At 44.4% G+C, this 24,649-nt stretch overlaps 2 protein-coding genes across 2 annotated transcripts in view; both read right to left on the bottom strand.

Moving 5' to 3' along the window:
* Positions 1–2,886, bottom strand: part of ALMS1 (ALMS1 centrosome and basal body associated protein) — a gene marked incomplete at its 5' end in the record, with an annotated part of 40,913 nt that extends 38,027 nt beyond the window's left edge. Inside the window, 2 exons of the mRNA XM_081207527.1 lie at positions 2,136–2,266; positions 2,559–2,886. Of these exons, the coding sequence (XP_081063653.1) occupies positions 2,136–2,266; positions 2,559–2,886 (459 nt within the window). The remainder of the gene's footprint in view (positions 1–2,135; positions 2,267–2,558) is intronic.
* The window catches only part of LOC308594463 (uncharacterized protein), a gene marked incomplete at its 3' end in the record, with an annotated part of 50,494 nt that overhangs the window by 14,708 nt on the left and 11,137 nt on the right, over positions 1–24,649 (bottom strand). The window contains exons 3-8 of the mRNA XM_081207528.1: positions 23,859–24,054; positions 12,439–12,559; positions 9,350–11,606; positions 5,260–5,419; positions 2,559–3,950; positions 2,136–2,266 (exon numbers count right to left, since the gene is read on the bottom strand). Of these exons, the coding sequence (XP_081063654.1) occupies positions 2,136–2,266; positions 2,559–3,950; positions 5,260–5,419; positions 9,350–11,606; positions 12,439–12,559; positions 23,859–24,054 (4,257 nt within the window). The remainder of the gene's footprint in view (positions 1–2,135; positions 2,267–2,558; positions 3,951–5,259; positions 5,420–9,349; positions 11,607–12,438; positions 12,560–23,858; positions 24,055–24,649) is intronic.

Genomic DNA, 24,649 nt, shown 5'->3' on the forward strand with positions numbered 1-24,649 from the left:
CAGTCATCTCTAGGTAGTGTATAGGAGACTTAATACAATAAAACTAAGACTGGGTTAAAACTTTATATTTTTTATTATCAACTGGCAGTGTGAAAGTGAATGGTTGCTGGCATCTGGTATTATATATGGCGATTCACCAGAATCAATGTCTTATCAATTCTGGCAATACCCCATAATGGAAGGCAAGCTGGGATGGAAAGAGGAAATGATCAGTGGGGACTATGACACTAGCTGTGTGAACTTGCCCTCAAAATGTGGGGCAGATTACTACGGCTCCTTTGGATTTTGAGTATATTAAGGAAAGCAGGTATTCAGCTACGCAAGTCTCACTTATTTCCTGTTTATGCTTTTCAATTGACAACATACAAGCTATTGTCTGGTTTTCATAAATAACTACAATAAAACTGCAATGTAAAAAGGTAAAGGGACCCCTAATCGTTAGGTCTAGTCGCGGACAACTCTGGGGTTGCGGCGCTCATCTCACTTTACTGGCCGAGGGAGCCGGCATACAGCTTCCAGGTCACGAGGCCAGCATGACTAAGCCGCTTCTGGCGAACCAGAGCAGAGCACAGAAACACTGTTTACCTTCCCGCCGTATCTACTTGCACTTTGATGTGCTTTCAAACTGCTAGGTTGGCAGGAGCAGGGACCAAGCAACGGGAGCTCACTCCGTTGCGGGGATTCAAACCGCCAACCTTCTGATCGGCAAGCTCTAGGCTCTGTAGTTTAAACCACAGCACCACCCGCGTCCCTAAACTGCAATGTAAGATGTACTAATTACAACATAAAACTAAAAATGTGTCTGCGCGTGCATGCACACGCATGCATATATACATAAAACAAGCCTAATGTCAGTTTCACTGCCGAGATAAAAATAAAACACGAGATCCTCACCAACAGGGATCTGACAGGAGTCCTTGCAGACAGAAAGCTTGTATGTATGTCCCACAAACACTAATGATCTGCTGCTAATAAATAGACATAGGCCAAATTTGCTTGTAATACTGAGTTACGTTTTAGCGCTACGTGGATGAGTCCATGCCAAACATCAAGCTTGTGTTCTTCCCCTCCTTCTACCATGTGGCCAGCATGACAACTTTAGCAAAGTTTAGTTTCACTCTAGCAGAATCCCTGCCTAGCATTATGTTTGAACCAGGAGTCCCAATTTAAAACAAGCTCTGTTAAGTTTCATAACAAGACAACTTCACACCTGGCTTGAACTTGGCTTGTTATCTGTTTTATTTAGTGAACTTGTATACAGCTTTACATCTCAGAAAAACCTCTAAGCGGTTCGCAAATATTTCAAGCAAAACAGAAACAAATTAAATGCAATAAAATACTGCAGATACAGATTTTTTTTAAAAAACCATGAATACTTTAGAAGAATTCAGCATTAAAATAGCACAGTCAGCGACAGAACAGAATAACCATCCTTGTTATGAATCTTATTAGCTTAAACTAGGTTCCCTGCTTCAAACATAATGCTAAGCTGGGAGTCTGTAAAAGTGAGACTAAACTCTTACCCAAGTCTTCCTCCTGGCCATATTCTTCCATGTAGCTTGGTCTCATCCTCACAACACTAAACCATGCTTGAGAATTTATGTGCGCACACTAACAGCTGAAGCTGTGCTAGCTATGGCACAACCAAGCTGCACATTCAGCTCACACCAGAAGGGCTATAGTTGGGTAGCAGAGTGCATGTTTTGCATGCAAAGTCTCTGCTTCAGTCCCCATAACATCCAGACAGAGCCAGGAAAGACCAGACTTCTCACAACAGACATTCTGACTTGCACTGCAAGAAGAGTTAGTCCCTTGCCTTCCGAATGCAGGGCACATACTGGAAAAGGTGACCTCTATAATATGCATATTATAAATGTTTTAACCAGTCATCCAGTTTCCAAAAATCCCATGCTATGTGGAAATGCTATTAAAAGGTCACCAGCACTGTGCACATGGTAAAACCACACCACTGGGAAGAAATTATTGCTTCCACATTATTGTTCCAATTAGTGCAACACTTTTTTTTTTATTCAGCAGTTGTAAGATGCTGGTCCACAAGCCAAAGCTTGTAATTCTGTCCTAACCCTACAATGCTTCCTAAATCTGCCTCCTGGTTTCCCCTGGTTCCTTCTTACCTTAACATTTCCAGCTTTCCTGGCACTCAAAAGCTGCATTCTCTTGATCTCTTCTATCATCCGCCGGTCTTCCTCGTTTAGATCAGCCTCGGCGTCTGCAGGTTGAAGAGTCAGCTTCAGTTTCACCCAGGCTGCCAGAGAGATCACAGAAAATGAGAGTAGAAGTTGCTAATTCAGTCTGATGTGTTGGCAGGTGGTCCACGTTCTGTTAAGGTAACTGCTATGGACACACAAACCAAGAACGGTTATTAAACAGGGAGTTTGAAAGACAGCAATATTAACGTATGTTCTGCTAAAATTTTGCAGGATTGATTTCTGATTAGACTGATATTTTCACTGATTCTTGGGGAAATACTTGGACTTCTTTTACATTTGAACAATAGCAATTGTGCTTCATGGAACTCCTGCGGTTCAATTCCTTACCATGTGCTTTTTCTTCTTCCTCCTCAGCACTCTGAAGTATCTGGGCTGCATGCATTACAGGGCGTTCGTCTTCCAGAAGCGTTTTGACACGAGCAGCCAGCGAGTCCAAGCTACTGCCGTTCTCACACTCTTGGGATGCAAGATCCCCTTTGCTACAGGCTACACGGGCTCCAGCTGAGACTTGTTTCTGACTATGTTCATTGTGCTTCTCCCCCTCCCCCCACTGTGTTGTGTGTAAAACGGGACGTTCACACCGCAGAAGATTCTTCACCTTGATACCCAGCGAGTCCACACTGCTGCTGTTTCCACTTCCATGACTGCCACCCATTTCTTTCCTGGTTTTCTGCAAGACTTGCTGACCTTCCTCCCAAATATTAGAGGCACTGTCTAAGGACCCTGAGCTAGACGTAGCTGCTAATTCTTTGAGATCTTTGGGGGTAAACAACTTGCTGTCTGCAGCGCTGTCTACAAAGACGGGCAAGCTTTTATTTACTGTGGCACTATTGCAGCCTTCAGGCTCTGATCGCCTAACAGGCTTCACGGTCCTATGTTCTTCAACCGTTACTTGGGAGGGTGGCATAGACTCTTCTGGCAGAATTTGATCATTGCTGAGGACATCAGCAGCTGGCTGACCATCACATTTTAAGCTACCAGTGAAGCTAGCTGTTTTGGGGAGCACATTGTAACTGTGAACACTTTGCCTAGCCAGCGTCTCATCCCATGACCACATTCTCTGAATTCCTGGGCTGCTCCCCTTGAACAATCCAGAATCTCCGGAGCCATCCATCTTTTCCATTTGCTTTAATGAACTGTCCAGGTCAGTGGAGGAGATGGATGAGGCAGATTTAAAGTTTCGGCTTGGGCTCCTAGTTTCTGCGTCTGCCAGAATTTTCTGGATCTCTTTTAATGTTTCAGATCCTATAAAGAAACAATCTTTTTCTCCTCCAAGAAGGACAGCTGAAGAACTGATTTTTTGACTTATGCTTTCTTCATCTTTTCCATGAGCCAAAGAGCTAGGCGAGAGTTGGTCTTGACTTACACCAAGTTCCTTTGAATCAAATCTTTCCATCAGTCTCTGTACACATTTTGGAGATCTCCCCTCACCAGAATGGATGTTGGATGGCCATTCTGGGGTTACGTGACTCTGCTCTGCTGTCTTAGGAGGAGCGGAAGACTCAAAAGTGCCTTCTCTTGGCTCTGGAGTTGGAGTAGGTAGTTCCAACTGAGGGCAGACAATGCTGCCCTGATTGAAGCAGTCTCTGGAAGGCTGATGGGAGAACTCTGTAGGCAGTGGATGATCAGTACCAGGATCTGACCCAGCTGGGGCATGCACACTATGAATGGAAGAGTCAAAGCTTGACTGTATAGCATCTATCACAGAGGCCGAGTCTCCTAGAAGGAAAAGAAGAATGGTCAGAACTCCAAGCATACCTTGCCAATGTTCAATAATCATAAGTCCTTGTCACGAACTGAAATAACATGGTGTAGGTAATTATACCGGAAAAGTAAATTATTTGGAGCATAATAATCACCAGAGTCGAGGGACGTGGGTGGCGCTGTGGGTTAAACCACTGAGCCTCTTGGGCTTTCTGATCAGAAGGTCGGCGGTTCAAATCCCCGCAACGGGGTGAGCTCCCGTTGCTCAGTCCCTGCTCCTGCCAACCCAGCAGTTCAAAAGCATGTCAAAGTGCAAGTAGATAAATAGGTATCACTCCAGCGGGAAGGGAAACGGCGTTTCCGTGCGCTGCTCTAGTTCGCCAGAGGCGGCTTAGTCATGCTGGCCACATGATCCGGAAGCTGTACGCCGGCTCCCTCGGCCAATAAAGCGAGATGAGCGCCGCAACCCCAGAGTCATCCGCGACTGGACCTAATGGTCAGGGGTCCCTTTACCTTTACCTCCAGAGTCAGGTTCACCAACATACCCCATTTAAAAGCTTCCCAGTTGCTTATTGGTCTGTTTCCATATGGCATAGGAAGGAAGATAGTGCTAAAAAATGACCGTCTGATGACCCAGGGTTAAAAGATAACTGAAAGTACAGGCAGTGTTTATCAGTGTTTATCTCAAAGACAGGTAAAGAGCTGCTCGAAATTTTATGTAAGAAAACTGGAGGATTGCTGCCAAATTCGGGAAACCCTAATGAACAAGGGACTCTTGTCAGATCACCTTTCAGAAATAGGAAGTCAAAAAGGTAGCTTCACTGCAAATAAAGTGTGAACACCTGAAAAGAAGATTCACATTGAAGTCTTTACCAGTGTCATGGGCAGCAGGAGAAACCCATAGGACCCACAGAGTAACACGGACAGGGCTTTTAGTGTGGTTGACCCTGTTCTGTGGAGCAGCATTCCTGCCAAGATAGGACAGGCACCCACTGTCTGCAGTTTCCAGAAACTGAGAGTCCATTCTGACGGACTTTCCCAGTTGGGCAAGCGGATCTTTGCCACCAGTGTTTATTTGTTAGGGTGTTCACTTCAAATGTTTAGGTTGTTTTTGTGCTTTCAAGCTGCCTTGAGAGGGGGGTTTAGGAGGTGGCTCCATCTAGCTGAGATTTCCAGTGGCCAGTCAGGAGCTGGTGGGAAGTCCACAAACATGGCATGAGGGTAACTGCCTTCCCCAACAACTACCGTTAGTGATGATGGCTATTAGCTGCTGACAGACCCACCTATCTTCCACAAATGAAGCCGATTCATTTCCCGCCCTTACCTTCCGATAACTGCAGGCGTCGCGCTAACAAATCATTGGACGTCTTCAGTGTTCTGAGCTCAGTGGGAGAGAATTCTATTTCTCTGACTGGTCCTCGGGGCATAAATGGAGTCAGAATGGACGAAGGTGACTGATCAATGCCCAGGTTATGGAGGTAGACCTGATGCAAGAAGTGAACACAGTTAATCTGGGGCAGCAGTCAAGGACTGCCACGTACAAATACAAATTTCGCCAACCACCACCATTCTACATAAACAGCACAAAACCTCCTACTTTCATGCTCACAACTGTATTTAACCGGATTCGGATATGGTGCAAGCACACATGCGCGCGCGCGCGCGCGCACACACACACACACACACACACCCCTCCACATTCCTTTAAAAGCCCAAATAAGCAACCACTCACAGCCCTTTTTCCCCAGCAAAATTAAAAGCCCTTCCACAGCAGGCACACCATGTTTCTTCCTTGCCAGAAAGACATTAATTACCTGATACCTAGACTATATTTGGAAATGAAGGCGAAATCACGGAAAGGAAAATCTGTCACATCTGTGTATATTAAATGCATGATTTATTCTGATAAATCGGTCCTGGCACTGATTTACAAGACAAATTCCCTCAAAGACTGCAGGCAAGGTGGCTGAATCTCAGATGCCAACCACAGGGATCCAACGAACATTTTTGTCAGGTGTAAAATAAACCCTCAACCTTTAGGTATTTCTCACACCTCTTAATGAAAAGGTGCCAGGCCACCTTTTCCAGGCCAATAGGTGTCAAAAAGGGAAGAGACTTCCTTGTCTAGGCACTGGTATGCAGGGATTATTACTCTTTTGCACAGCACGACTTCCAGCGAAATGGGCATTACATTTGAAGGGAGCCTTAGCTCAGTTTCATCAGCAACAGGGACTCATCTGTTCTTCCCTGCCCTGAAGTAGCAACAGGCTGGGGAAAACAACAGCCACAAAATGTGCAAAACTAGGGGGTTAGGGGGAGTTATGAACATGTATTCTTCCAGTTCCCCCTCCAAAGCAGGCCAGGGCATAGATGCGCAAAATTACATTTCCCCTTAGAAAGGGTCTGCATATGCCAACTGCCACGTTTAGAGGTGTGGAATTATTTCTGAGCTGGTAAGGCCAATGTGTATGTTGTTGCACTGTATTTGCAAACAGTGACAGGACAGGGTGGTCTGCGGGCATGAGTTCTGGGAGTCAGGCTGAAAAGAAGCAAGCCACTTGTTTCCTTTCTGCATGGGTCTGAAAGGGAAGGAGGGAATAGCCTTGCTTTCTCTGAGACTAACTCTACTCACCCTGGGGCCTTTGAACTGCAATGGGAGCAGGGTTGCCCCTTTCTAAGCCAGAGGATAATACAGTGGTGCCTCGCAAGATGAAAAGAATCCGTTCTGTGATTCTCTTCGTCTAGCGGTTTTTTCGTCTTGCGAAGCAAGCCCATTGACGGATTAGCGCTATTAGCGGCTTTTAGCGGCTTATCAGATCAGCTGATAAGCGGCTTAGGAAAGGGGGGGGGGACCCTGCAGGAACTCGCAAGACGTTTTCGTCTTGCGAAGCAAGCCCATAGGAGATTCGTTTTGCGAAGCACCTCCAAAACAGAAAACTCTCTCTTCTAGCGAGTTTTCCGTCTTGCGAGGCATTCATCTTGCGGGGCACCACTGTAATAATAATAATAATTTATTATTTGTACCCCGCCCATCTGGCTGGGTTTCCCCAGCCACTCTGGGCGGCTTCCAACAAAGATTAAAAATACATTAAAATGCCACACATTAAAAACTTCCCTGAACAGGGCTGCCTTCAGATGTCTTCTAAATGTCAGGTAGTTGTTTATCTCTTTGACATCTGAGAGTTGATGCAGCCCATCTGCTCTAATACAGCAGATTTTGGATCAAGTGAAGGAGCTATAGGTATCCCCATCCTAAGTGTGCTTTCTACTGCAAGCAGCGCAGTGTAAACAGATCACATTTCCACAAACAGGCAGGTGCACGCTCATGTCTGTGGGTCCTGCTCCAGCAAGTGATAAGAACATGGAAAACTGCTTTCTCACTCGGATTCCCCTAGTTAGACCTGGCAAGAAGATTGGTGGGGAGGGAATATAAAAAGAGGAAACCTTTCCTCATCTTTGTCCTGCCCCTCTTGCGCCATTTGGGGTGGGTGGGGGGGTCTACATTTCTTGAAAGACCAAATTGGTACAGCAGGAAAATCTGGCACCAAAAAAAAGGGGGGGGGTAACAGGGAGAGAAAACTGCTTATTCCAAAAGTCTCACAAATTCATAAATAAGCATGTATTTATTCCAGGAACCCACAAGGGCAAATATTAACAGGCAGCCACCATCAAAGTAATTCTTTTATTACCAAAGACCAATTTTCAGGCGCTGCTGTTAAAAAGGCAGGTGGGCATTCATTCCATGTCAGCAGTTTGCATGCTTTCGTGCTAGAGATAACTTGAAAAGAATAGAATATTTATAGGGTTTGAAATGTGCTTTGCCAGGAGTTTGTTGTACCAGCTTCCTCTGTTGTTAGAGACATGTGGGTGTGAATAATTTTCTCCCTTAGACTCCACTGAAAGCTGGGCTTGTGTCACAGAGTAGATTTCTGGCATGGAGTATCTCAGTATGTCTGCCCAGAAGGAAGAGACTGGAAGGTCACAGGCAGCTCTTCAATGCAATAGTCAGAAAACATTAAGCTCCTCACCACTTAGCCATCCTGTCTTGTTCTTCTCATTGCAAAGACACTGATTCACTTCTTCTGTCAGGCCAACAATCTCAGCATATGCCCTATACAATCCATCTTACAAAGAATGGCTTGTGCATTCTTGTTACACAACAGTCCTCACCGAAAGACCGTAAGGCCTCAGTTTTATGTACGTGATAATTTGTCCAAAGCTGCCTTCCTCCCATCCACCCTCGATAAAAATTGGGCAATTTACTATGCCACAAAGGAAGACCATTTTTCAGGCATTTTGTTTGGAGTGCTTCAAAATGTGACACATTGAGAAGAACAAGGGCAGGGGGAAGGATTAGCGGATCTTACTAGTAGGCAGATATGGGGGGAACTCAGGAAACAGCTAATGAAGTTATTTTCTTTGAAAAGGGAACTAATTACTTAATTTTTTACCACTCCAAAGCATATTTTTTCTGTTTCCCATGACAGTGCTGAGGTCTATATATATATATATTTTACTTTTTTGTCCTTTTCTTTCACCACAATGGTGGTTTCTAATTTACAGTTTTATTTTTCCTATTTTCAAAGTGACAAAATATATAAAATATATATCCTTAGGCACCATAAGGCACTGGGCACATCCAAAAATGTCTGGGATAGAAGATTCTCTCTGACATGCTCAATTTTGTACATGCAGGATGATTCCTATTTGAAGGATATTTCCACTCTGAACCTCCTATCTGCCACGGTAGAGTCCAGTTTCAGTCCCTTCTACAGATTTAACTAAGTACAGTGGTACCTCGGGTTACATACGCTTCAGGTTACATACGCTTCAGATTACAGACTCCGCTAACCCAGAAATATTACCTCAGGTTAAGAACTTTGCTTCAGGATGAGAACAGAAATCATGCTCCAGCGGCGCGGCGGCAGCAGGAGGCCCCATTAGCTAAAGTATTGCTTCAGGTTAAGAACAGTTTCAGGTTAAGAACAGACCTCCAGAACGAATTAAATACTTAACCCAAGGTACCACTGTGCTGTAGTTGCTATTCTGGTATAAATGCTACCTATGTAATTGACCTTTCTATGTTTGTATGTTCCATTACTGTTGACACTGGCTCCTTGGTTTCAGTGCTAATGCCAATACTAGAAAGATCCAATTACCCACCCCCTCCTTGGTTCAAGACTCCTGTTTCTTCCGTACATGTGGAGATAAGGACATCTATTTCGATGGAAGAAGTATTTGGCAAAAAGTACCATGCATACCTGTCTCCAACGGTTAACAGAGTAGAAAGACCCTCAAGGAATTCATGCGTATGCACTATAGGTATACCATAAGATAAGACGGCTGTGGAGCAAGTGTACCAACTGTAACTGCAAACAACGACGTTTTAAAATATTGTGGCAAAATTAACTTACAGGTATTCTTTCTTCGATGTTTATCTCCCTGTCATATGGAGTTTTGAATACTTCTTCCAAACTGCTATGCAACTTTCCAGAAACAACTGAAGATCGCATTGAAGAGCGTCTTGAAGACTGTCTTGAAGAAAGTCTCAAGTCAGCGCAGCTGCCTGTCCCAGGACTAGTTCTTTGATTCAAGCTATCTGGTGAAACATCACTAAAATGGCCCAAACTGATCTGGTTGGTACAAGGAAGAAAACCCGGCAATTCTCTGGTATTATCTTGACAGCCATCTGTCTTTTCTTGGCTACCACTAAGAAAGCTGGCGTCTTCTCTGAGGAGTTCAGCAACTCTTTCACTGGAAATAAAATTATCTGGATTTCCTCCAGTGGCACTTTCACCTATTTCCTCATCGCTGGAGACAGTGGAGACTAGGACAGCTGTATAATGTTGGGAATGTGCATCCTCAATGTTAGCATCACTCTGCTTGACCCCAGACGCTCCTGAAACTCTTCCCTTATCTTCTACTGGATGAAGATCTTCACTGTGGGACGTTTCATGACCTACTTCAGCCCTTGGCATCTCTCTGCTGAGTGCGACCACAGAGTTTTCAGACTGAGACCTGGTAAGTGGCAGCACCTGTGGTGGGCTTTTATCATAAACATGCAGGTCGGTCATGGAGTTTGGCCCATAAAAGGATGCTGCCAGCCCTGCCTTAAGATCAGCCTGGCTCTGCTGCTTTAACAAAATGCGGTTCAAGGAATCTGCTATTGCACTGTAGGCCTTCTGCCTAGGAGAAACGCCACTGGAGCCATGTAAAGCCAAGGCATCAGACATCCTCTCAGCTGAATGACTCATGTTCCATGCCCCAACCTTCTCCATGAAGTTGAGAGAAGGCAGAGACTGAATCCTGCCTTTAAGAGGATATAGAACCTGGAGACCACCACTGTTTTCATCTTTTGATGCTTGGCCACTTTGCAGGGCAAGCGGCTCTCCCGCAGAGGGTATGCAAGTATCATCCAGAGAAGGCACGCGAGGCTCTTCCACGGAAGGAAGGAATGTATTGGAACAAGAGTTATTTGAGAACTCCTCGTGTAAGCAAGGGAGAGAGGACTGAAGAACAGCTTTGACCGGGTATGTCATAGCAGGAACTTCCCGAGTCAAACTTCTAGTTGTAAAAATTCCTGGAGTAGAATGATGAACGGGATGTGCCAGATGTAAAATGAATGATCCCTCGTTAAAGGAAGGTGAAATTCCGACATCTTTATGTTCCCTCTCTATACTGAAGTCTGAATGCATTAATTCACTTTTGTCTCCCATCTGGATTTCTACCATGTTACGGATATTGCCATGCTCTGCAGCTACAAAGACTGGCTGGTGGGGTGCAGGGACATGAAGTTTAGCGTCAGCAAAAGCCGGAACAAGCTTCTTTTGCTCCTCAAATGCAGCTTCAGAAACATGCTGCAACTCCTGCTTGCTCAGAAAAGGGTTTGAAGATATCCCAGGGATGATGCAAGAATCACCCAAACCCATCCTTTGCCCCCTGAAGGACACATTTGAAATGTCTGAAGATAATTGTTCTGAATTACCGGTATTTCTAAAGGGCTTTCCCTCCGAATAAGAGAGTGCGTTCAACGAATCACACTCAGGAACAGTTCTTCTTTCTTGCCCAGGTGGTTCTGCAAAGGTTTCCAACTCCCTTTCCCCAAGAACTACATTTTCCATTAGGGGGCTCATTTCGTTTTCAACTGGATCCTTTCCCAAAACACTTTTGCCAGACGAACTCTCAGAAGATAAGAAGCCAGAATGCTTGGATAACCCCACCTCTTTCTCCAGAATTTCAAGGAGGACAGGTGCTGGCACACGGCTGTCCAAAAGGAACAGATCCTGTCCCCAAGACTCATTCGGAGGAAGAGACGTTGCCGACTGCGGATTTAGCTGCTTCTGTGAACCTGGGATTCCCAAATTCTCATCGCTGGAGCCCAAGGTTTCAGTCCTTGCATCAAGGTGTTGTGTATGCTGCTCACTATGATGAGCCTGTTCCCTGGGAGTGGGCCCAGAAAACGAAAGGGGATGCTGGGATAGACAACTGCCAAGGCTGGTATTGCTAGGTGCCATGCTGCTGAAAGCCAAGGGATGCTGAGACAGTTTAAAGTAATCGGAGAGAAGAGAAGAGTCTGAGCTGACATCAGTGGCTGCCAGCCGCACAGCTTCACTCATCCGCAAATGGCTTGAAGACTCTTCGGAAGCAACATTAGAAGCATCTGGAGTCCCTCTGAAAGAGAATTGGGGGTGGGGAGCCAGAATTACAATCCTGCATTGCGGTCTAGCAGAACCCAGAGAGAAAAGATTTCCAGGTTCAACACAGCTCAATATTCCCCTTCAAAAAGGGACTTTAATAAGTCACTGTCTCTGACAACATAAAAAGGTAAAGGGACCCCTGACCATTAGGTCCAGTCATGGCCGACTCTGGGGTTGCGGCGCTCATCTCGCTTTATTGGCCGAGGGAGCTGGTGTACAGCTTCTGGGTCATCTGGCGAGCATGACTAAGCCGCTTCTGGCAGACCAGAGCAGTGCACGGAAACGCCATTTACCTTCTCGCCAGAGCGGTACCTATTTATCTACTTGCACTTTGACATGCTTTCGAACTGCTAGGTTGGCAGGAGCAGGGACCGAACAATGGGAATTCACCACATTGCAGGGATTCGAACTGCCGAACTTCTGATCAGCAAGCCCAAGAGGCTCAGTGGTTTAGACCACAGCGCCACCCCTCTGACAACATACAGGCATGATTTTGTTAGGATGAGCTTCTGGCCTTCTAATGGTTTTTGGGGGGTGAAGGTGGACCCCTTTGGCTGAAGCAGCACTAGAATGAAAAAGCCAGTGGTGCTGCAGCGGTTAAAGCACTGGACTAGGAACTGGGAGAGCCGGGTTCAAATCCCCACTCAGCCATGAAGCTCACTGGGTTGACCTTGGGCCAGATCTCAGCCTAATCTACTTCACCAGGTTGTTGAGAGGATAAAATGGGGAGAAGGATGCACATCTTGTGCTCAGTGCATTAAATAACACAGCTAACAGAGTACAAGAGAACAGTAGGTTTACCCCACCTCAAAGGAGCAAAATCTGTTCCAGTTTGTTGAAAGAGGGTCTCGTTGAAGAATGTTCGGCCTTGTGTTGAGTATGTTGTCATCAGTGGGAGGTTGGGAGAGAGGCGACTGTCCTCAGCTTCTGTCAACATTACAAACACCATGGTTATGTGGCAAGACTGAAAAGTCATGGCTTGCTAATCAAAGCCTTACTAATGCAAGTGCCCTGCCAACTGGCAGGAGCTTAAAAAACCAAATATGGTTGAAAATGTGTAATACGGCAACTTTAAATGGCTAAAGATGAATCAGACTGAAAAACACAGATTTCACATATGGTATAGTCGTTTCTAACATAAAAAAAAACTTTAAAATAAATTTTATGGTACAGCTTTAGGGGAATGTGTGACATGCCTCCTCTTAGAAAAAAGCCTCAAATGTCTGAGAGAAACATTTACGTGTATGTAACTCAATGAACTTTGCATCCCCTTTTGAGCATACACCAATTGGAGACCTGATAATCAACGTTAAGATCTATAACCTGAAATCCTGCCCATATTTCAATGAAGCTCCTGCACATATGCCCAATCTAATTTTGGTGGTTCCTAATAGCTGTTCCGCTCTTCGGAGGAAGGCAACAAGCTTACTTAAAGAAATTCACTTTTGCCATTAACTCAGCAAGAAGGATTATTTTAAACAGTACAAAAAGAGTTTTAAATCTTTTAATGGAAAAAACCCCCAAGCTTCACCAAGTAGGATGATCTAATGCATAATGGGTCAAATGAAATGCAAATTAGAAATCAATGAGTTTTTTCTGTCATATAAGGTCTTAATGAATGGATTTCTTATCTGTTTCTTTTAAGTAAGCAAGAAAATGCTTCAATAATCATAAAAATGTTGATGCAGAACCCCCCCCCGCCCCCAAACTATCCACAGTCTGTAGAATAATTTGATCATAGAGTTGCTTGGCATCCATCTGTCTCGAGAGAGAATGGAAGTGTGCTTTTGGGGGTGAAGTCAAACTGTTGGAAGGTTGCATTGCCTGCTATGGCCGTAGAGAACAATACGGGAGAGACATGTTTTGTTGCAGCTGGAGCAGACGAAGGCAGACTTCGTGTTGCGTTTGAATAAATCTTTGTGACACAGAATTGGTCTGCCAATGGGCCCAGTGCCTGAAGCCAGCTCCCCATACAGCATGTCCTTGGGGATCATAGAATATGTTTGATTTTGGAGAACACAAAGCGTACAGCAGGGGTCGGCAAGGCTTACCTTGCCTGGGCCAGTTCACTGCCGAAGAGCCCCCTCTGTGGGCCGGATCAAGTGCGCGCCTGCGATCTCAAGCGTCTGCATCTGTGCAGATGCAGTTTCCAGGGCGGGGGCCAGTAAAACAACCCCCATGGGCCGCTTGTGGCCCATGGGCCTTAGGTTGCCGACCCCTGGCCTACGGCAAAGCTGTGGCACTTCGTAAGAAGCAAAAAGATACAACACAAGTGCAGAGTCTCACCTTCCAGCTTTTGGAAAAAGGTTTTGTTTTGTCTTGTCTGTCTGTCTGTTTTAACAACCTACACCTGGGGTCAGCAAACTTTTTCAGCAGGGGGCTGGTCCACTGTCCCTCAGACCTTGTGGGGGCCCGGACGATATGGGGGGGGGGAATGAACAAATTCCTATGGCCCACAAATAACCCAGAGATGCATTTTAAATAAAAGCACACATTCTACTCATGTAAAAACATGCTGATTCCCAGATCATCCGCGGGCCGGATTTAGAAGGCCATTGGGCTGCATCTGGCCCCCGGGCCTTAGTTTGCCTACGCATGACCTACACCTTGATCCAAATCTCATAGATCTATCCAGGGCCAGGAAAAAAAAAATGCTTTGGAGGCTAGATCTGCTATTTTACCTTTCAAACACAGAATTCACCAACTTAAGCTCTTCCGCTTTCATGTTTATAAAAGAAATGTTTATGTATCAAGAAAGGCTAAAGAAAACAAGCCACATAGAAGTGCCTGGGAATCTCAGAAGCCACGACTGGGGTGAGAATGGGAGATGAGAGGCAGTGTTGGTGATGGGGCTCCAATGCTTTGGGAAGGTCTCGTCCCTCACCCTTGTGGAATAGTTCCTGCAATTTATGCCCATTTCAGTCTCCCTGCTTGCACCACCTCTTCCTGACCGCCGGTCAAGCCTGCCAAAATATTTAAAAGAGCTTTGAAAACGTATCGCACAGAAGCAGGTTTGTGCAGGTTTCTTTCATTTTCAGGATGCATCCTGTTACAAAATGGAGGATTTCTTGGCCTGATACAGAATTTGAATATTCAACCCAAGGTAGATCAGCTATAACCAAAATGCCAGAAATAGCAATGCCTTGAATATGCCACTGTTTCCAAGAGCTTGCAACAGGCTAATATAACCTTGTATTGTGTTGTGAGTTTCCCAGCAACCAGGTTGCAAGTAAGAAAAAGCGTCAAAAGCAAAAGGTCCATTTTCTGCCTCTCCACCCTTCTCTTTCCCCTTCTGTACTATACTGTTAAAAGGAACAAAATGTGCCTTATACAACTCAGTATTCTCTATTCACCCAGCAAAATATTAATACCCTCAATGGATTTCATGCAAAATGAGTCATTAAAAATAAGGGACAAAGGTTATTGTTGAATATAAAGTTCCACACAGTTGTTCAATGTCGCAGGTGCTTTACAACTTTCCTGTTTAAATGCTACAGAAAACACAACAGAAAATCTTGAGAAGCTTTAAAGCTTAATGCACTTAATGTGGAAGAAGTTTTTCAGGCCCTGACTAAGCAGAGCACATTCTCACGGAGCTATGAAAAGGGCAAATTCTGCACCACAGGTTATCAGAAAAGGAAACAAAAATAAAAACCCCAGTATAGTATCATAATGCCCTTATGCAAATATCTATGACATGGTCTGTGTACAATTCAGGTCACAATACCTCAAAAAGGGTATTATACAGAGGTAGAAAAGATGCAGAAAATGTCAACCAAAATGATCATAACGCTTAAGCACCTTTCCCTGCGAGGAAAGACTGTAACATTCAAGGCTTTTTAGTTTTAGGAAAATGGCAGCTAAGGGAGGACAAGCAAAACTTGCAGCAACAACTAAAAGGATATGCTTCATCGCTGAATGTTACAAATCTTATCACAGACCGCCTCATTTCTTAGGCCAAAATACACTTCCATACAGTGGTGCCTCGCAAGACGAAAAGAATCCGTTCTGTGATTCTCTTCGTCTAGCGGTTTTTTCGTCTTGCGAAGCAAGCCCATTGAAGGATTAGTGGATTAGCGCTATTAGAGGCTTTTAGAGGCTTATCTGCTGATCCAATCAGCTGATAAGCGGCTTAGCGCTATTAGCGGCTTTTAGCGGCTTATCTGCTGATCGGATCAGCTGATAAGCGGCTTAGCGGCTTAGAAAAAGGGGGGAAGGGGGGAAAAAACAGCAGGAACTCGCAAGACATTGTCGTCTTGCGAAGCAAGCCCATAGGAGATTCGTTTTGCGAAGCACCTCCAAAACGGAAAACTCTTTCGTCTAGTGAGTTTTCCATCTTGCGAGGCATTCGTCTTGCGGGGCACCACTGTATTTTCAAATGAGTTAACTGATGCCAAGCACAAAGCGTGAGGGGGCTTGGAAGACCCACTCAAGAGGACAACCTAGCAGAGTCACACATATGTCCAGCAAAGAAATTCCTCCTTCCCCCAAATATCAAACTCCCAAGTAAAGGATGCTTGAAACACAGCCATGTTTCACTACCTCACATTTCAAAACAAGGTCAGTGAATCAAACCAGAGATGGGCAACTTCTTCAGCATCTCAGACAGCACTGGAAATCTCATGAGCTGGAATACGGCAGCTGATTTCACATTAGGCTGCTTTTTGCATAAAGCTCATGCAAAGATGGCTGCCTGCCAATTGTAGCTGGAAGGCACTGTGTATTTCTTCCCTTAACACAGGGGTAGACAACCAGTAGTGGATGTTGCGAAACCCAATACCTCAAAATTGCAAATTCAACCTTTCAGATGTCACAGAGTTTGAACACATGCTTTTTAATGCATTCTCTTCTCTGTAAGTGTTGAAGATAGTGGGCCTCAAACTGTGTTACTTGCCCAACACTTGGCTCCCAGTACGTTTCAGAGCACAATTCAAAGTGTTGGTGCTGACCTTTAAAGCCCTAAATGGCCTCGGTCCAGTATATCTGAAGAAGCGTCTCCACCCCCATCATTCTACCCAGACACTGAGGTCCAGCGCAGAGGGCCTTCTGGTGGTTCCATCACTGCAAGAAGCCAAGTTACAGGGAACCAGGCAGAGGGCCTTCTCGGTGGTGGCACCTGCCCTGTGGAACGCCCTCCCACCAGATGTCAAAGAGAACAACAACTACCAGACTTTCAGAAGACATCTGAAGGCAGTCCTGTTTAGGGAAGCTTTTAATGTTTGACGCATTACTGTATTTTACTGTTTTGTTGGAAGCCGCACAGAGTGGCTGGGGAAGCCCAGCCAGATGGGCAGGGTATAAATAAACTACTACTACTACTACTACTACTACTACTACTACTATTATTATTATTATTATTATTATTATTATTATTATTCCAACCTATCCTGAAGTGAGGTCCAAGGTCTTTGTACACCATTATTCATTGTTATGCCTGCCTGGTTTAAAAGTTACCAAGGATTTCGGCAGGATGGCTCCAAAGAGCCCTTTCTTTGGAGCAGGGTGAAGGATGGGAAGAGGAACACATAATCATTGCCTTTTCAGCCACCCCAAATCAGATACAAGCCTTTCTAATCCATGTACAATACCTAGCAATATTAGTCATCTCAGAAACAAAATCCATCAGCTATTCCATTACACAATCTAAATCAGGTTATTCACAAGTTACACTGAAAACCTATTAAATTTTATGTTGGCTGGAAAAATTAATGGAGCTTTGCTTTTCTCTAGGGAACTGCAAAATCATCATCTCAACTCTTGCTGCTTGTGATGGTTTTGGGGAAACATTAACAGTAGTGTTCTGTGGGGAGACCTGTTAGGTCCCAGAGCAGCAAATGATACCAGCCACACCATCTTTGGGTGTCTGGTGCAAAAGAAGAGCAATTCTTCTTCCCACTGTCAATTCTGAAGGTCACCTCCCTCATTCATAGCTAAATTTACCTAGCAAGCAAACCTGATCCTGCATCATCTTACATCCTGATGCTGACAAATGTGAAAGTCAGAAATCAGAATGCTGTTTGCTGAGCATTTAGAGATGGAGGCAAAACTTGAGCAGAGCGCTTCTTTGTTTTCAATTTGCTACATTAACGCATTACCATTAGAAAATACTTTTTCAAAAAGACTGTAGATGATGCCTCAATTATGATGTCATAATGAATACTTTTAGGAAAAAGAGAAGGGGAAAAAACACATTCCAGTATTTCCATATGCAATACAGCAAGGCACTCCCCTCCAACCTTTTGACACGCGATTCAACCGTCTTATTTAGTGTACACACTCACTACTACAAGTATAGTCCAATGAATGGATAGTGGGTAACATTCTCTTGGGAGTGAGGAAATGAGCTGGAAATGAACTGAATCTTTATTGGGTGGGTGGGAGGAGAGGCTTTCAGAGCAAAAGCGTCCCTTTCACTCATCAGTAGTTGCCTGCTACCGAAAATAAAAAAATTCCTTCCAGTAGCACCTTAAAGACCAACTAAGTTAGTTCTTGGTATGAGCTTTCGTGTGCATGCACACTTCTTCAGATACTTCTTCAGATGTATCTGAAGAAGTGTGCATGCACACGAAAGCTCATACCAAGAACTAACTTAGTTGGTCTTTAAGGTGCTACTGGAAGGAATTTTTTTATTTTGACTATGGCAGACCAACACGGCTACCTATCTGCCTGCTACCTAGTTTGCTAAATATGCAGAATCACCATCACTCCAGTCATCTGATTTGGCATTTGCCTACTCCTCTTGAGTGAGTAACACTGCTCATAGACTACACCACTAGTTTTTCCACTTCCACTGACACCATGGGCCTCTCTATGCTCTCCGCACCCCACTCTCAATCCTGCCACTTCCATTCCTCCATTACGGCAGCCGCTACCCTCAGGGTGCAACCTTTAGAGCTGTGCATCCAATTTTCTACCCTCTTAGTGAAAATGTTTTAAATGGCCAAGACCCTTTTAACGCCGGGACTGAAGGGAAAATATATATGCAGCAAAGGAAAGGGAAAAGAAAAGAAAAGAAAAGAAAAGAAAAGAAAAGAAAAGAAAAGAAAAGAAAAGAAAAGAAGAAAGATTCTTACGATGACTCACACCCAGCAAGCCATAAAGGCTCAGGGACAATAAGATCAAGGAACCTGGGGAAAGAATAATCCCCAGGAAAGCATTGCCCTTACCAACCAATCTACCCCACTCCAATTTCACTGCAGATCAGATTCACAGGTTTTGACAGGAGATCAAACTGCAAATGCATTAAAGAAAAGGAGTCATTAAGAGGAATTATATAAAGCTGTGGAAACTGATGCCTCGCACAACAGCAAATAGGTTCCCTGGCTGAGGTAGCTGCATTGAACAAGAGAAACAGTTTGATATACATGAAGTGGGTGGGGGAAAGGAGTACTCATCCTTTTTACATGGGAAGTCTCAAGGTGCTAGATAATGCAAAACAAACAAAGCCCATCTTAAGCCGCTCCAACCTAAGCATCTTTATGCGATTCCCAACTGCATAGTTTCTCTACGCACCAGTTTCTCTTGCCAGCTAAAACAATACGAGCCCATATATGCTGCCCTGAGCTATTTGGGATATTAACAAAATAAACTATTGGTGCACATATAGTCAAGACACTCTGCTACGCACATGTTTAGATGCCAGCAATGCTAGTCACTAGACAGAGGAAGATCAGGTAGAGACTCCAGGGAAGAACTAACAAATAATCACAGTTCTGCAAGCACAGCAAGAGAATTATGCCCCATGTTCCAGTTCAAATCAACTGAAATGCTTAACTACCCATTATCAGATTCCGACTCTGTGAGCAATATTCACCCAACCATCCAGCAGTCACAATTGGAAATTCAAGCCTGCCAATGACTAAATGCTGAAGCTAAACTGGGAGCAGGAGCTGCCACCAGCAGTCAGAATATGAAGCAGCAGGGAGAGATCAGAGTGTAGGTGGCATATCGTTCTCAATGTCTTTTTAAAATTTCTAAAATGTCTGACTGCTACAAAGAAAGTGTACTATATAATCCAAATATAACACCCTTAGTCATATTATAATCATATTTTGCATATGTGTTCATTTTTAGCATTTACAGTTCTAAAGGGCTGTTATGTCTATTTTAATTCTGCCGGTACCCACCCTGGCTGAGCTGAGGCATGGTGTTACATAAGGAACAGGGCCCCGATCCAAAGCAGTATATGCCATCTTCCCTATACGCTCAGCGGCTTCGTAGCTCCTTTCTGTTCTGTAGTAGCCCACACACTCACAACCCCCCTGAAGACTAGGGGCCCTCCAGACAAGCATCCCCTAAAGTATAAAAAGGTAAAGGACCCCGACAGTTAAGTCCAGTTGCGAACGACTCCGGGGTTGCGGTGCTCATCTAGCTTTACTGGCCGAGGGAGCTGATGTTTGTCTGCAGTCTTTCTGGGTCATGTGGCCAGCATGACTAAGCCGCTACCTGCAAAACCAGAGCAGCGCACAGAAACACAGTTTACCTTCCCGCCGGAGTGGTACCTATTTATCTACTTGAACTTTGACGTGCTTTCAAACCGCTAGGTTAGCAGGAGCTGTGATTGAGCAACGGGAGCTCACCCCGTCGCGGGGATTCGAACCGCCAACCTTCTGATCAGCAAGTCCTAGGCTCAGTGGTTTGGACCACAGCGCCACCTGCGTCCCAGCCCTAAAGTGTATGGGGCTGCTATTGGAAATGAGGGGAGATCAGCCACCCCACCACAATGCATTTGGAAGCTCTTTACATGCGAACAGAGGCATGTCTAGATCCAATCACAAATACAGAATTTTCTCAGACCACTTGCATTCCCCTCATGGAGAGGCAGAGGTAACTGGGTGATGCCAGTTACTGCCTGGTTCTTGTAGTCTGTCTCTCACTTGCACACTTTGGAAGTCACTTGTAGAACCATAGCATAATTGTAGAGTTGGAAGGGACCCAGAGGATCATCTAGTCCAACCCCCTGCAAGGAAGGAATCTCAACACACGGTCACCCATCCAATTTGAAACCATGCCAGACCCTGCTTAGCTCTGCAAGTGCACTAGCAAATTTTTTAAAAAAAATTCTGTGTGACACTGAAGACAAGAGAAGCATCCATTGCCCAATAAAACCTAGCTAAGTAATACTGATTAAAAAGGTAAAAAGAGAGAGAGCACAAGCTCAAACTGGCACACAAACTTCATCCTCTTGATACCTCAGGGGAGGAAGAATTGTCATGGACCCCACAATCCTGATGGGTTCAAGGTGCAATTTGCTGTCAGAAGAAGAGGAGGGAAAGCACAGACAATGTTGTCAGTGGGGAGGGGCCCGAAGGAGAGGAAGGGGACTCACCTCCTTTTCCCTTAAAGAGGCTGGGAAGGGGGAGGTTGAACAACTGAAGGAAGGGGTATGAGGGGCTGAGCTCCGTTCCATCACCAAGAGCTTGGCACCACCTCTGCTGCTGGAAGCAGATCCGTGCCCCCCATCTGGAGAAACATGTACCACCAAGCCCACCAGCCTAGTGGCAAGAGAATTTCTCAAGTGAGTGCACCATGTCTTACTTTTAAAAACCGGCAAAAATTGGAAAAGCAGCAGCGTCCCAACTAAAACAGACTGGTTATCTAAAATGATGGAATACTTCCATATTGACAAACTAACAGGGAGGATAAGAGGAGATGTGGTACAAAAAGTGACTAAGGAGTGAGCTATCTTTTAAGGAATACATCAAAATTTATGTGGAGAAAGTAGAATTTCTGACAGATACTGAGTGAATCCAGAAAATGATTAGAGTGAAAGGAGAGTAAAGTTAAGATAGAAGAAAAGATTAAAGAAATAATGAAATGCGTTTAAGCTAGTTGGAAAAATAAAGTAGCGTAACAAGAACGGGTGGAAGTCAAGTCACTTGGTAGGTGTCCGTATGGGGTAGGTTTGTAGGTATGTTGATATGTATAGTATAGGTAGGTACTATATAGAGTAATGTAGGCATGTTTTATGTTATGAAAATTAGGTAGTGTGTTGTGTACGTGTATTGTGTAAATGTATATGAATGTGTTTTATATGTTAATAAAAAAAAAAAGGCAGGAGGGGGCGTGCCTATTTGTTGAGACAACATCACAGATTTCGTCCAGTCTTGGACCCCTGATACTAGTGCCTCTGGCAATCTGTACCTGTAGTCTGACTTGAATAGCTGTAAGCCTTAAATAAACCTTCCATCTTATACACAAGTAAGCCCCTCTGTCGCTGCCCTTGGGACAGGAGCCAGGACAACAATCTCTAGAAATCATTTGGCCTTACCATATGTTTCAACAGTAGAAAATGGAGGAACACAAGAGAAAAAGAGTTACTGGCAAGGGAGGGTTCTGATAAATTTCAAGAACAGGAATAGGGGTGTAAACAATCTGACTAATATGGACCAGTGTCACAAAGAGTGCCCAGAGTCCGTTTTAGGAAATTGCAAATTCAGTCTAACTGGGTATGCTATATATTTAATTTCCTCCATTTGAATCCTGTTTGTCATGCACACAGAGAGCATGTGGGTGGATCCTGCCTGCTCACCTTCCTTTTCTGGAATGATCAGCTGAAATGCTAATAAGGAAGAAGTGTGGTGACAGCTGAAATGAATGGCATTATGTGCTTTGCCCAGCTGGCTCAAAGATCTGGAGGTAGATGTGTGATCTTGTCACCAAGTGAGCATTCTTGATAGAATCCAGAATGCGGCAGCTAGACTGGCGACTGGGAGTGACAGCCAGGACCATGTAACACCGGTCTTAAAGGGCCTTCATTGGCTCCCAGGGCATTTCCGAGCACAATTCAAAGTGTTGGTGCTGACCTTTAAAGCCCTAAACAGCCTCAGCCCAGTATACCTGAAGGAGCGTTTCTACATGATAAATACCAAGGTCTAGACACTATTTCTTAGTGCAGATAATAAAACTTTCCTTACTATACTATAATGATGATTTGTATTTTGTTTTAAACCCCCCCCCCCATTTTTTCAACTGCCCAACTAAGGTAGCCTTAAGAACTTTATGCCTTTTTCTAAAAAATAACAAACTAGCTGATATTGCTGGTGTTTATTACACGTGAGTCATACATTTATTGTGGTTTTTTAAAAAGAACCTAAGGGAACTGTCCTATCTCTTAACAATAGGTATATCTGTTAGCAACATTTTAATGAATGAACAGATCTGTCTTTTTAAAGGTCACAAATATCTCTAACAGTACAGTCTACTACCTAAATTATATATAACGTTTCATTTTCTTACCGTAGCATAGGAAGCTTACATCTGATAAGAAATTAAGTACTGTATTGCCAATATGTCAATTCCCTCACTTTTGAGGGAAAGGGTGACATTAACTGTCCCCTTTTTTCCCTTGGCTTTCAAAACTTCTAGGAGTTGCTGTCATCAGTACTGTCCCTGTTAGCACCATCAAATCCACAACAATGATGATGAAGTTTGAGGTGTGACTGGAGCACAAGGCAGAGCATGACAGGGTACCTGTGGCAGTAACTAGCGAAAAGACCCTGATGTTGGGAAAGATGGAGGGCACAAGGAGAAGGGGACGACAGAGGACGAGATGGTTGGACATTGTTCTCAAAGCTACCAGCATGAGTTTGACCAAACTGCGGGAGGCAGTGGAAGACAGGGGGGCCTGGCGTGCTCTGGTCCATGGGGTCACAAAGAGTCGGACACGACTAAACAACAACAACCATATTTTATACCAGCCAAAAACAAATGCTTGCTACTTAGGCAGACTGGAATTTCAGCAGAGAAGCCACAGTAAAAAGCACCTGCACTCAGTCCCTTGTTGTCTTCTCCAAATTGTGAACTCTCAATATAAAACAACAGAACTCGAGATGGCCAGGATCAACACCTGGAAATTCCTCTGAATCGTGACTTCGCTACAAATATAGATATGTACATACTTTAAAAAAGGTCCTTGCTTATGAAAATAATTATAAAAGAAAATATTTAAGAGTACAGCGGTACCTTGGTTTAAGAACAGCTTAGTTTATGAGCAACTTGGATGAAGAACGCTGCAAACCCGGAAGTGGCTGTTTTGGTTTGTGAACTTTGCCTTGGAAGCAGAACATGTTTTGCTTCCTGTTGAGTGTGTTCCATTTGTAAACCGAGTCCCCCGCTGCTATGGGAACGCACGCCTTGGTTTAAGAACGCCTTGGTTTAAGAACGGACTTCCGGAATGGATTAAGCTCGTAAACCAAGGTACCACTGTACTGTATACAGAACATACCCAACAGCCGTGTGTGTGTCGCATTGGGTGCTTGCTGCGTTCTGGAGTCTTCGGTGACAGTAATTGAGCCTTCCTCCATGCTTGGGAACTCTGTCAAGTCACGGGTCCCACTGCTCTGACTAAGCCTTCTGCCCAAGGCTGCTGGCAGGTTGCTTGTGTCTATTTCTACATGAGGCTGGTACCATGTTTTCATTTCCTGAAAGTAAAATATGGGGGAGGGATAGGAAAATGAATGATTGTTTAAGGCATGCTTTAAATAACCTATAATTTTCTCCAACAACATTTTTTTAAGAGTGCATATGCTTTAAAAAATTATTATTATTATTATTATTATTATTATTATTATTATTATTATTATTATTATTATTATTATTCCGCCCATCTGGCTGGGCTTCCCCAGCCACTCTGCGCGGCTTCCAACAAAATATTAAAATACAGTAATGCATCAAACATTAAAAGCTTTCCTAAAGAGGGCTGCCTTCAGATGTCTCCTAAAAGTGTGGTAGTTGTTGTTCTCTTTGACATCTAATGGGAGGGCGTTCCACAGGGCGGGCGCCACTACCGAGAAGGCCCTCTGCCTGGTTCCCTGTAACTTGGCTTCTCACAGTGAGGGAACCACCAGAAGGCCCTCAGAGCTGGACCTCAATGTCCTGGTAGAACGATCCGGGTAAAAGATATGATTGCTTATGCATCAAAATAGGTAAAGGTAAAGGGACCCCTGACCATTAGGTCCAGTCGTGGCCGACTCTGGGGTTGCGGTGCTCATCTCGCTTTATTGGCCAAGGGAGCCG

The sequence above is a fragment of the Podarcis bocagei genome (assembly GCF_964188305.1).
Source record: "Podarcis bocagei genome assembly, chromosome: 9".
Taxonomy (NCBI): Eukaryota; Metazoa; Chordata; class Lepidosauria; order Squamata; family Lacertidae; genus Podarcis; species Podarcis bocagei.